Source organism: Xiphophorus couchianus, chromosome 13 (genome assembly GCF_001444195.1).
Source record: "Xiphophorus couchianus chromosome 13, X_couchianus-1.0, whole genome shotgun sequence".
NCBI classification, from domain to species: Eukaryota; Metazoa; Chordata; class Actinopteri; order Cyprinodontiformes; family Poeciliidae; genus Xiphophorus; species Xiphophorus couchianus.
The window spans coordinates 24,216,757-24,229,482 of record NC_040240.1 but is presented as its reverse complement, the minus strand read 5'-3'; the positions used below and the strand labels follow the sequence as shown (position 1 = coordinate 24,229,482).

Here is a 12,726-nt window from a genome sequence, read left to right as displayed (position 1 = left end):
ACTTTACACCTCTACAAACTCCTCAAATGTCACCATCAGCCGTGAAGAGACCGGATTTCCGACGTCGGGGCGTTTGAAAATGGTAGAAATCACCGTTACATTTCCAGCGCTTGCACATGCTGTCATATTCACAAAGTTGGCATGGAAACAGGCACAGAGAACACGACGAACCCAAGCACCTGTACTCCTCCTAGCACATTTTCTTTCATGCAAACGTCTGATCGCAGATATGCAGTACAGTTTCACCCCAGGACACACACAGCTAGGCACCTGCAAACACAAAGGCGCAGCTATTGGAAGAAAGTAAGTACACCCTTGAACTTATGCTTAAAACACCCACAAATCAACAGTTTGAGGAGATAGATCTGGATGATATTTAACAAAAGATAAATAAATGTTTTTTTCAGAAACGATTAATCACTATCAGACGACTACTGAAATAATCATCAACTAATTTAGTAATCGATTAATCGCCACCTGGAGAATACAGACTCAAAAAAAGGTAATTTACTGAAAGAAGAACATTCTCAGAGCTGTAGTAGAGGCAAGGGTGTACTTAGTTTTTCCAACACACAGCTTCTCAATTTTGGCTCAATTTTGGTCAAATAGACAAAAACAGTCTTTTGTGTATTTTGTTTTTTACTCTTCATGTTACATTTAAATAATGTTAGAGCCTACAAATTAACTCCTACTATGACTCTCAAACAGAACCACTGACATTTCCTATCTACTTGGCACACTCGAATGTTTCCTGATAGCAAATTTTAGAAATATACATTTAATAAACTTGCGTAAATGATATAAAATTGACTCCAGTTTAGAATTGGCTACAAGTCTGTGTTTCAAAAAGGCGTGAATGTAAAAACTTTCCTTTCCCCTGAGTTCACAGCTACAGCTCCGGACAAAACAGGAATTTTTTCCCCTCGGAAAAAATTTTAGCATTTCTAAGACAGCAGTTTGCAGCCGACTGGAGTAGATAATGTTTCCTCTCAGTTGAAAACTCAGGGACAGAAAAGCGTTTTCTAAAATGTTACGCTACAAGCAGCTGTAAACTATCCATGAGTCATAGCCAAAGCACTCTGATGACACGGCTGTAAACCCAGAGAGATAAGAAACCGAGAGGAGCGCAGTAAAACCAAACGTGGCTCAGCAGATTTCTGCCTCTGACAAAAACAAAAGGTCAAACCCACAGGTGTCGTCTGGCCGCCACGCCCTCCGCCTGCCTTACCTGTGCCCGGGCGACCCATGATGATCTGCTTGCGCGGCGCCGGGTGCGGTGACTCAGCTGGCAGTATGAGCGGCAGCAGGGCGGTCGGCGTGGGGTGGCAGGCCACCGGCTGCGGCAGCGCACCACCCGAGGCGTCCGGGTAACCTTCGGGTTTCCGGTCCCGGCCCCCGGAACCGGACGAGGACAGAGCGGAGCCCGACGGGGCGGACACAGAGGATCCGGACAGCGCGGCGTGACCTGCTGTGACTGGGGTCAACGACTGCGGAGAGACATTGGAAAGACGTTGAGTCTGTTTGCAGGAAACATAAATTATTTAACCTGTTAGATAACATGTGTCAAACTCAAGGCCCAGGGGCCAAATCTGGCCCGCCATTGCTCTTTATATGGCCCTCTGGCCTCAAGAGAGACACATAAAGAGGACCTTAAAACAGTTTTATGTTTAATGTAGATTTTATCTGTCAACTGCCAAATTACATCAATGTGAAAAGATGTTCAACATTATTTAAGAGTTACTCAATGCTATGCAGAGACAGATTTTTTACAGTTTTAATGCGTTTTATCGCTACATTCTGGGACAACCGGCCCTTTAAGAGCATTCATGATGTTGATATGGCCCAAAATGGAAATAAGTTTGACAGCGAGTCTGTGTGAGAGTCTCAATGTCTCTGAGTTAGCATAAGTGCTGTTAAGAGTCGGATCATTGGTTGAATTCAATCATACCAAAATATGTTTCATAATAAACTTTAAATATGACTTGTACTGTTTCTGGTAACAGTAGTCATTGCAACTGAACACTGAAGTGTAACACAAATTAAACGAATATACTATCTTAATCTAAATCATTATGATTTAGATAAAAGTCAGTAAAATACAGGAATAAAGTTGTAATGATATAAATAAAATTGTAATTTTACGAGTAAAGTTGGAAAAATACAGTAATAAAGATGTACTAATACTACAATAACGACTTTAGAAAACAAGAGTATGTTGTAATAATATGAGAATAACGTCATAATAATACAACAAATATTACAAGAAAAATGTCGGAATAATATCAGAAAAAAGTTGCAATAATACAAAAATAGCATTAAAATATTTCCAGAATAAAGTCGGAATAATACAAGAACAAAGTCATAATAATACGACAATCAAGTTGGAGTGGGCAATTTTATTCTTCTATTAACTAGACCTTTATTCTCATGATTAAGTTTTTTATTTTCTTAGCCTGGCCCTAATACTCCATCGTAATCTAACAGGAATTAGACTAAAAAATTTCTGAAGCATTCAATCGTTGCAAAAAAGCAGAAACGTGAAATCTGTAAGGATAGAAATATATCACAGCACAACCTAATATAAAATCCCATGATAAATATCAAAACATCAGCATAAAAAAACACCTTTGACTCTAAAGGTATTCTTACAGAACTGGAGGTGACCAGGACCAGGGTGGACGCAGGGTTCCTCAGGAGGACCGCCGGATTGGTGGTGGCCCCGTTGATGGGGACCGGGGCCTGCAGGCCTGGAGGAGTGGAGTGCTGCGGCTGGTTCTTCTCCCTCATCTGGTTTCTTTCTCTTTTTACCAATGGACCATCTGAGAACTTCGCCAAGGGGACGTCTGGGTTGCGGACGATGACTGGGGAGTCGCGAAGGGGTACTATGCGGCGTGGGGAGGGTTCCTGGGGTAATGGGGAAGGAGGCGTTGGAGAAACGAGCATGGGTGGAGGCGTAGAGGCAGCGGAGGACGACGGCCTGCTGGTGGCGCTGCGAGGGCGTGAAAAGGAAAGCGAGGAAGGTGTTGTGGGCTGACTGTGGGGGGAGAGGACTCTGAAAGCAGCTGGGTCTCCAGCCATACTGCCCCCTGCGCCCATCAGCTGCTGCTGGTCTGTTTTATTTTGATAGTCCTGAATTAAATGTAGAGGAGGGGGCGGGTGGGTCTCAGGCCTCCTCTTGCTGGGGCTCATAGGGACTGTAAAGGTGAGGTTGGTCTGTATGGAGGGTACAATTCCTGACAGGTGGCGCTCTCGTTCAGAGCCCGGCGTACCCATCTTGGTGCCACTGAGCTGCCGAGGGCGGCGTGGATTAAGTGAAGGTGGGGCAGTGATTGGACTAAAAGTGGCAGGGCGGAAGCCGAAGAGAGGCGACGGGGAGGGTGACGGGGTTGGTGAGAATGGAGACTGATTGGAAATGGGAGAGAATGAAGGTGTGACAGAGCGGGAACCCCCCAGAGAAACCAGCATGGTTGCTGCCTCGCACTCATCAAAGTCAAAACGAGACAAGTCCTGGGGAAGCAGGGACGGCAGCACTAAGCGGGGACGGGAGTCTCCTCCACGGCTGCTGGCTTCACTGCTTTCCATTGACGTCTCATCCCAGTCAAACTCTGAGCTGGCTCTCCCACTGCCCAGTCGGAGATCGGACGGCGTTAGAGTCCCGGTGCTGCTGGCTCCACTGCGCTCCCGGCCGCCTCCGCTGGCCTCCATCTCCTTGGTCCTCATTGAAAGGTGTCTGGAGCAGTATCCTCGACGCTGGGACTCTTTGGAACAGCCCTCCCGAGAACACAACCTCCTCCACTGCTTCCCGTTGAACTTCTTCCGGATGCCCGTTGGTGTGCACACCACATCTCCCTTCTTGTACTTTTGCTGGGCTGCTGTGAGAGGAGTGCGGGAACGGTTTGCAGAGGAAGAGTTCGAACCCGACACTGGTCCTCCTCCGCCACCGGCTGATCCTCCTCCAGAAGCCTTCTCTGCTCTGGAGGACACAGAGGAGGAGATGGGAGGCAGAGGAGGCAGCTGCGGGGCAGTAATGACAGCACCAGCTGCGGCATTTGTTGAGTCAAGGCCTAAGAGGACATTTGACGGATTAGGGTGGGGACTGAGGGCCAGGTGTGTGGAAGGAATACCAATGCCCCGCACAACAGGCAGGTGGGAATTGAGGTAGCCAGACGGGGGCTTTGAGACAATCTGGTGAACTGGTCTTGATTTGGTCCCAGATATGATTGCCCCGAGTGGGATCATGTTGAAGTGGGACACCTCCATGTCTTCTTCAGGGGTGAGTGGCATATATGGGTGGTGTTGCTGCTGCTTTGCATTATTCTCCCTTTCTCTGTCTCTCTCCTGTTTCCTCAAACGCTCTCTCTCCCTTTCCCGGTCTTTCTCAATTTCCCATTCTCGAGTAACTGGTGAGGAGACAGTGATAATACCCGGGTACGATATTTCCCTCCCAAACATCGAACCCATGCCAGTGTTCATTCCTTGGCTGAGGTTACACACCTCCTGTTCCACATCTATATCTTCCCTTTCTTCATGTTTTTTATCATTTTCTCTAACGCCCTCTTCTCCTCCGTGGCCACCGCAGGATGGCAAATCTAGGTCCCACGGTGGCACCAGAAGACGGAGAGTTTGTCGGGAGACCCATACAGCATGGGTAGCACCTCTGCCATCTTCTACATCCAGAGAATGAGGCCTTCCTTCAGACAGCAGGACACGGTAACGGTTGGCCACGGCAGGATGTGTGTCCACTTCAGTCACCACACCTTCTCTGTACCACTGCAACTGGCCCTCGTTGCTATCTTCATCACCAAATGGTACACAGACACGGGTGCCAATTTGTATTGTTTGGACACCAGGTGGAGGTGCATCTAAAATAATTTCTACCACCCCTGGAGGGCTATCATGTCGGTAAGGATAACTGCACATCGTCTTTTCGCCGTTCAGTTGCACCTCCAAACAACCGAATTCGCCGCTGACCTTACGCACCACTCCAGCCCTGAACACAAATTCTGAACTCCTCCCTTTGTCTCTCATTTCACCCCCTACTTCCTCAGATTTGTGCCTCCTGAGCTGGCGGGCAAGGACGCGTTGGTTTTTCAATCCTTTAGCCAGGGTGTCTGACAGACTGTCGGAAAAGCTGGACGCAGACCGAAGCATAGAATGTGGGATGGCCGGCATGTCACCGACCACTTCCAGATCAGCAGAGTGTTCGCTGGCAGTGTCTGTTGAAGAACATCGGGGTAGGGGGCTCGGGGAAACTCGCTCTTCATTTCTTCTGGGCCTTTCCATTACAAGAGACAATGTGGGAGGTCCTGGGGATTCTTGGGAATTCTCCCTGCCAGTTGCTCCACTAGGAAAGTTGTCCATCAGATTCCCACTCTGACTGTTGCTGTCAGAATAAGAGACATTGGCTTCAACTCCTGAACCTGTTGACCCCCGGTTGAGGACCCCACCGCTTGGAGGAGGGGGTGTAGAGGATGGAGGGTCGCTATGGTTGCTGGCAGTAGCTGTTGAGCAGTGCTCAGAAGTGTATTTCTTCTTGGGAACGCGTGCCTTGAAAGTGGCGGTTTTCCGGCTGGAGGCGGGATTCGGACTGTTGTTGGCACTCGGCGTGCTGCTGTTGCTGCAGCTGCTGCCGCCGCTGTCACAGTGGCTACTGCTGCCGCTTAGCGCCGACCTTCCGGACCTTTCATCAGAGGATGTCAGCAGCTTCCCTGAATCCATTAAAACCAAAGTCTCGGACATTCCCTCCCCATCCGAAGTGTCCCGTGTTGTCACTAGGCCGGCCTGAGAGGAGTCTGAGTGGGAACTGGAGGAGATAGACGAGGAGAGAGTTTGGTTTTGAGGGGATCCGCTTTCATCTCTGTTCTCATCTGAATCTCTCTTCTCTCCGCCATCTGAGGTCTCCCCGACTCCGCGGCGCTTCCCGCCTTTGGTCCGAGTGGATTGAGGGGAGCGCCGACCTTGCTTCTTTATCGGCTTCATCTTTTTTTTTTATCTTTCTGGCCTTTTCTCCAAACAGATCTTTTAATTTATTTATCCCAGAGTATCTCCTTGGCGTTCCCGTTTTATCCGTCTACTTCTCTCCTCTGTCGGGGCCTGTCTTTCTCATTCTGTCTTGCCTTTGGTTGTGCGACCCTGGCACTTGCCCACTTTACTTGTCAAGGACTCTGCGAGAAAGAAAAAGAAAAAACAGAAACCGTGGGTTACTCATCTGGCATTTACACAAGCCTAAACACTACACACAATACGGAAAGATGAGTTAAAGCGAGAGGTTTCTGAAAAGTGGCACCATGATAAAAGCTGGATATAACCCGTAACCAGTCATTTTAAGATGCAAATTTAAAGCCGAATGCTGTGCACTGCATATTCATTACACTTTAACTCATTACATAACGGGTCCTACTCACATTACACGAAGCCTGCATCCACTGCAGGTACACAGAGAAAACAGGAGACCATATTGTAGGGTAAACACAATGCAGTCTTACAATGCAGCATGGAAATAGTGAGTTTTGCCCAGACAAGCCTCTCTGCGTGCACTCCTTACTCACACACTATTTCTTGGCTGGGGCAGTAGAGGCGGGGGAATTCCTCCTGCGCTCACATACTGAAACCCTCCCTTTCTCTTTCTCTCTCCGAGGCGACCTTTATCTGTGTATTTCAAAGCGGAGTCAATCCGCCCCTACGAACTCCATTTCCTGTGGAAGACCATTACCTAACTTCCCGTTACTTTATTCCTCCCTCTCTCTTTGCTACTATTATACTCCCTCGTTCCTCCAATATCGATTTCTGCCCCTCGTCTCCATTTTCTTTCTGTGTCACAATTATCCAGAAAAGCAGAATAATTGTAAAGTCACTCAAGAGTCATTCAGAGAATCTCTCATTCATAGCTTTAGAAAGAGAAAAGATTAATGAGAAATGATTAATCAGATTAACTGATTGATGAACTGGAGTATACAGACTCAAAAAAACATTTCCTAAAAAAAGCCCCACACATTCAAAGCAGTAATAAACCCAAAAACTTTACAAGAATATACACGTTTTGCATCTAAGATATAAACTTCTTTGTCTGTAAATATGTTCCACCCAAAACTCCTCAAATATTTTGGGTAGTTTCAGTTTCACACGTGTCAGATTTACTAGAGGAATCATGTTATTGCATTTTATAACTGAATAACTGAATTATCTGTTTATTTTCATATTTTAATGGATTACTGTTATTGGATAAAAAGATGCAAGTGGTTCAATGCAAAATCTTTAGAGTGCCATTTTTAGGCCAATTTTGTAATCGATTAATCATTAACCAGAAAATACAGACTCAAAAAAAGCCATTTACTAAAAAAAAACATATTTAGAGCAGTAATAAACCCCCAAATATATACCTATTGCATTTAAGATAAAACAAATTAAATGAATTGCATTTCTATTATAGGATAAAAAACGTCTTAAAACAAAACAATCTGTAAAATGTGCCATTTTTTAAAGCTAATGATGTGATTAATCATTAACTAGAGCATACTGACTTTACCTGAAAGAACACAGGACTTAAGCAAATGAAGTCAAAGATGTACTAAAAATATTCGATTTGCATTTCAGATTTTAAAAAAGCATTTTCATCTTTATCAGCACAATTGATTAATCCGATACTAAAACAATCCTAAATGGCAGCGCTACATTGATTCTGACGCCTTGTAGAAATGTTTGTTTGCAGGATTCAGGTCAAGGCTGCTGTGTGTTCCAGACTCCAAGGAGCTGCAAATATGTTAACAACATGTACTCAAAGAGAGGGAATAAAGCAGCCCTTTAAGGCCTGTCATCTCTCCCAAACTCCTGCTGCGATTTTCAGCTGTCGAAATCTTCTGTCTTGACATCTATCAACCACCAACATGAGTGCCAACTTGTCAGCTGTCTGTTAACTTAAATGTCTTTCCTACCTCGTTCCCATCTCTGCTCTCTTTTCACAGCCTGTTTTGTCGTCGGAAGCTAGAGTTCAATTCATGGCCTTTTAATGTCTGCTGCATCACACAGGCAGTGATAGTGGACAGTGAGCTCACCGCCATCCCCGCACTCTATGTAAATCCCTATTTAGGGGAAAGTGGCCGTCATAAAATAATTTGGCAGCTGGCCTTACTTGGTCACGATGGAGTTATGCCGCATGTGTTTACTCAGTAGTGCTCGGAGTACAACAGCTGGTGTCAGAGCCATGAGCTGAATGATAACAGATTAAAGGTGCGCTGATGCAACCAGCTGAACCGGGATGAAATTATGCAGCGGGGGAGCGAGAGGTAACGAGTCCAATTGGTTTTAATTTGGAGGATTTCCATGAGCTGACATGACAAGTTGAGTGAATTGTTTAGGGAAAAAACTCAAATCTGTACTTAAAGCAGCAGTAGGTAACTTTTGTTAAGAATATGTTTACATATTTGTTAAAACTGTCACCATTTCCAGTCAAATAATCTGTGAAAAGCATGATCTAGTCCAACGCTCCAACAAAAACAACCAATGAGAGCCAGGAGGAGGGTCTTAGCGCTGTCAATCATCCTCCTGTACTGGCTGTTAAATGTTCCAATGGCAAAGAAACAACTTAGCGTTTGTCTGCTGTCATCGGTGGCCATGCTAACTAGCCTTAGCATTCACAACAGGATATGCTAGCTGTAGCATACCACAGCGCAAGGAGATTGTGATTGACAGCACTAAGACCCGCCTACTAGCTCTGATTGGTTGTTTGGACTTGGCACCGATTATCTGTCTCCTAACATACTGTCAGGACATTGTGAAACTGTCACCAAATATGTAAAAAATATGTTTTTATAAAAGTTACATAACACAGCTTTAAGTAAAAGTACAAATAAACGGCCATAAATGTACTCTAGTGAAAGTAAAAACACTACATTAACATTTTTACTTGAATAAAAGGAAATACTTAGTTTTAGAAATACTTAAAGTTTTGAATGGTAAAGTAATTTCTGAATTTATTCACTAGTGTAATGGTCTGGAATTTCATTAAGTTTGTCTATTGTATGTACAGTATATTTTCTTTAATTCAGTGTGAGCTGTTTTAATGAACAATGCTGCAGATAATGCATGTTTTTATTCTGTTTACGGCAATAATTAGATTTCATTGAGCTGTCTGACATACACACACAGTGCAACTTCACCTCTGCTTATGAGTAACTAGTGGAAGAAGTCGAATTACATTGTTGGTATTGAGTAATTTGTGGTTGTAGCAGCTTTTAAAAACATTTTGCTAAGATTTGACAACAAAAAAGCTACAAAATGAATAAGATCAACCTTTTAAACCTGCGAAGTCTCTGTTTTGACCTAAATGTTCAGATTTAGCTGCTACGCATATCAAAAGGATATGCAAACATGCATGTAAACATCCTTCTCAGGCTGGATTATATGCTGTCATGGTCTGGGTTGAACATGCAAGAAAGTCCAGGCAAGAAAGGGAAAAAAAACAGGCCAAATCTGGAAAAATAAATATTTATTTAGTTCTGATGTTTGTTTTGTTCTCCATTTTGTCCAGGATAATTTTCTGGATTGAGAATCAATTATATTGAGAAAAAAAGATTAAAAAAGATTTTAAAAATTTAATAAAGATCAAAATGCATCTTTATGGCTGAGGTAACAAACTGATTCCTTCCTCAGTCGTTTGTTGTGTTTGTAAACACAATGCTAGTACACCTCTCTCCAGTTTAGGTGTGTATTTAAGCTCGTATGATTCACAGGCCACTCGTGCAGCTTAACAAACAAAAACATTCTTCTGGATGGAAAAAGCAGAACATTTAAAAAAAAAAAAGAAACCTTAAGAATGTCTACAAAACTAAAGATTAACTTTTTATTTTTCATTTGAAACCAGATTGCAGGATTGCATTATTTTGACGTAAAAACACTAAAAGTTCCTTAATACCTTTTCAAAGTTTAGATGTTTTCTGCTGTTTTAAGTGAGGAAAAACTGATAGGCAGTGAGCAGCAACAGGTGGTGGAGGGGCTTATGACCCAGAGAAAACTACTCACTGTTCCTCTCATCCAAACTATAAACTATATGAACCATGTAGTGTGTTATTTTACCATTCCTGATGTGGAAACAGTTGAAAACCTTGACATTGCTTCTGTTCTCTGCTTTCTTCAGTGCCAGCTTTTAAATTAAATGTTATGGGTTGAGTTAGGAAATTGAGATAATGGGAACAAATTGTGTCCATTATACTTGTTGATTGTTCCGAAGCTGTGTGTTGCTAGACACAACAGTAGTTCATCTCCCTAGAGACTATTTAAGCTCCTCTGATTCACAGGTCAGAGATTTGTAGCGTAAAGAAAAACATAAGGCAGCAAATTTCCAAATAAAACTTTCAGACAGGGTGGAAAACCACAAATCAGCTCTAGTTTTCGTTTTATTATGCGTATACATTTGAAACTTCCAAACGTTTACATCCAATCCACTCATGATGTGGATATTTTACATTTCTTTAAATGCTTTACACTTCTTTTAAGTTTAAAACAGGGCTGCGACTCAGCTTTTCACAGCAGGCCGGGGCGTGTAAACAAATGCACCATCATAATCCAGAGATAACAGCTGCTAACTTCATCTCGACAAGGCCCAGAGAATGCAAACAACAAGCAGGGATGTCGTCACCTCTGCTTCAAGCTGGTAGTACCGTGTCAACCTCGTAGTACCGCAGTTACTACCAGTTTTACTCCATGAGAGCCGCAGGCCGAGGCGTGCAGCGACCAGGCCGCAGCTACGGCGCTCCATAATCAGGCCGCTAAGAGGTCCTCTGCTCGGAGGAACCGGGAAAAAACTGGGTTAACGGGGGGTTCTGACCCCACCGTGGCCTGTCGAGTTACCTAAACGGCCACGGGGATGTTCAATAATACAACAAAGTGAAGAAAAGCGGAAAAAGTCGATGGCTTTAAGCTGTCAGGGTGAGTTTGTGCTTTACAGAGAGGGAGAAAGTGTCAATAAACTGGAGGAAGGCCCACAAACAGAGAGAAATCAATAGTGACAGCCGCCTTAAAGCACCCAAAACAGGAAGAAAATGTGTCACAAAGGATGAAGGGGTGGAAATTATTTCTGGGAAGTCCACATTCACTTTTAATGGCGTTGTTTTTATTTCTCCGGGAAAGTTTTTGACGTCCAGCCGCACCGCTCCCCTTTTTTTCCCCTCCCGGCTAACTCTGTTTATAGCCACAATAAACATGAACGTTACGGTGTGGGGAAAAAAGGCACAACAAGCCCCTCTGCAGTGCTGCAGGAGGAGATTTGTAGGCAAGCTTGTACTCACCGGAGATAATACAGATCCCCCTCTGAACCTCCCCTCACACGATGCTCCTCCGCCGGGTAAAGTAGGGCACGGTGGTCCGCCGCTGCCCGTCAGCGGCCGCTCATCTTTCTCCGGCAAAGCAACTTAAAAGGAGCAGTAACTCCTGCCCTGGACATTCTACACTACAGTCGCAAAATGGTGAATGAAGACCCGGAGACTTGACAACCAGCCCGGCCGGCCAATGGCGCAGTGAGAAGGAGTACAGTGGCCAATAAAACAGCGCTAAAAGGGAGAAAGGGCGGGGCTTCGCGTCGAAGTAAATTTGACGGACGGGACGTCTTAACCAATAAGAGTGTGGGAAAACAGAACAGCTGTTGGAAGATCGAAGCTGCGTACCAATAGGAGAGCCGCGATTCTGATCAGGAACGCCGAGCAGGAAAAGAGGCTTCTTTTCTTTTTTAAATCACCTCTTTATTTCTATATATACATTTTGACGAGTTTCGCCAATATGACTCAACTAGAATCCCCAAACATTCATCAAACTATTATGTCCTAAACCGATCAAGATGTCATTCATTTAGATTGTGATTTTACATGAGCTTATGTACGTTTTATAAACTCCCGGTGTTATATAGTAGTTGGTCTGCAAGTTCAGCGTGGTCGCTGTGATCCACAGGTGGAGTGTAGTTTCACCAAGATCCACAAAAAACACCAACTCCCAAATTCTCCTGCTGAGTCTCTCCGTATCCCCTCCTCGCAGCCAACCAGCGCAAGTCCTAAACAGGACGGAATCCCATCGTCCCGCCCCATGGCCAATCAGAGCTGCCGCCGGAGACCGTACGTCACCGGAGTAGCGTATGATTGGTTAGGAGGATTCATGTCTGCAGGCCAATGAGCGTGTGGTGTGGTGAGGTCATTAAGCTTGTTGCCATCAGCTTAACCAAACAGCAGAGAGTAGTATGGCAAGTCCAGTTATCATATTATATTAAGGCTTAGTTAGAAGCTGACGTCCACAATTCAAATTATATCATACATAAACTTTGAGCTTTGTAGTAACTAGTTACATAAGATAAGATAAAACAAGATAATATAATATTTTTTTTATCTGTTGGTGTTGCACGTTAGCTGAACTAATTTTTTATGATTAGTGTTTTAAGGTTACCTAACTTTTTAGCTAGCAGTGCCCACCACTGGCGAGACTTTATTAAAAACAAATACTAATGATGACTTAAATTTCCTAGAAGGTATCAATAGAACAGCAGAAATCAAACTGATGTTCAAATCTCCACCTGGAGTTAGCATTAGCATCTACAGTACTAATAACTAGAAATTTAGAAAAGCAGAATTTTCAGAAGTTATGCAATTGTTTATTATCTGTTTCCTTTGCCACTTAGGAACCGCTTTGGATAAAAACCGTTGTAGTGATTATGTCTAGCAGTTTTACCAAACTGAACTCGATTCACTT

The 12,726-nt window shown here is 44.1% G+C and overlaps 1 protein-coding gene across 4 annotated transcripts in view; it reads right to left on the bottom strand.

The window, feature by feature from the left end:
• The window catches only part of cica (capicua transcriptional repressor a), a 41,439-nt gene extending 29,935 nt beyond the window's left edge, over nt 1-11,504 (bottom strand). For 3 of the 4 annotated variants that reach the window (XM_028035755.1, XM_028035758.1, XM_028035757.1), the window contains exons 1-3: nt 11,283-11,504; nt 2,650-6,164; nt 1,229-1,487 (exon numbers count right to left, since the gene is read on the bottom strand). In XM_028035755.1, the coding sequence (XP_027891556.1) occupies nt 1,229-1,487; nt 2,650-5,979 (3,589 nt within the window). In that variant the 5' untranslated portion in view covers nt 5,980-6,164; nt 11,283-11,504. Of the gene's footprint in view, nt 1-1,228; nt 1,488-2,649; nt 6,165-6,404; nt 6,532-11,282 lie in introns of those variants that run through there. The other variant, XM_028035756.1, reaches the window with a different exon arrangement.
• Between the last annotated feature and the right edge of the window lie 1,222 nt (nt 11,505-12,726).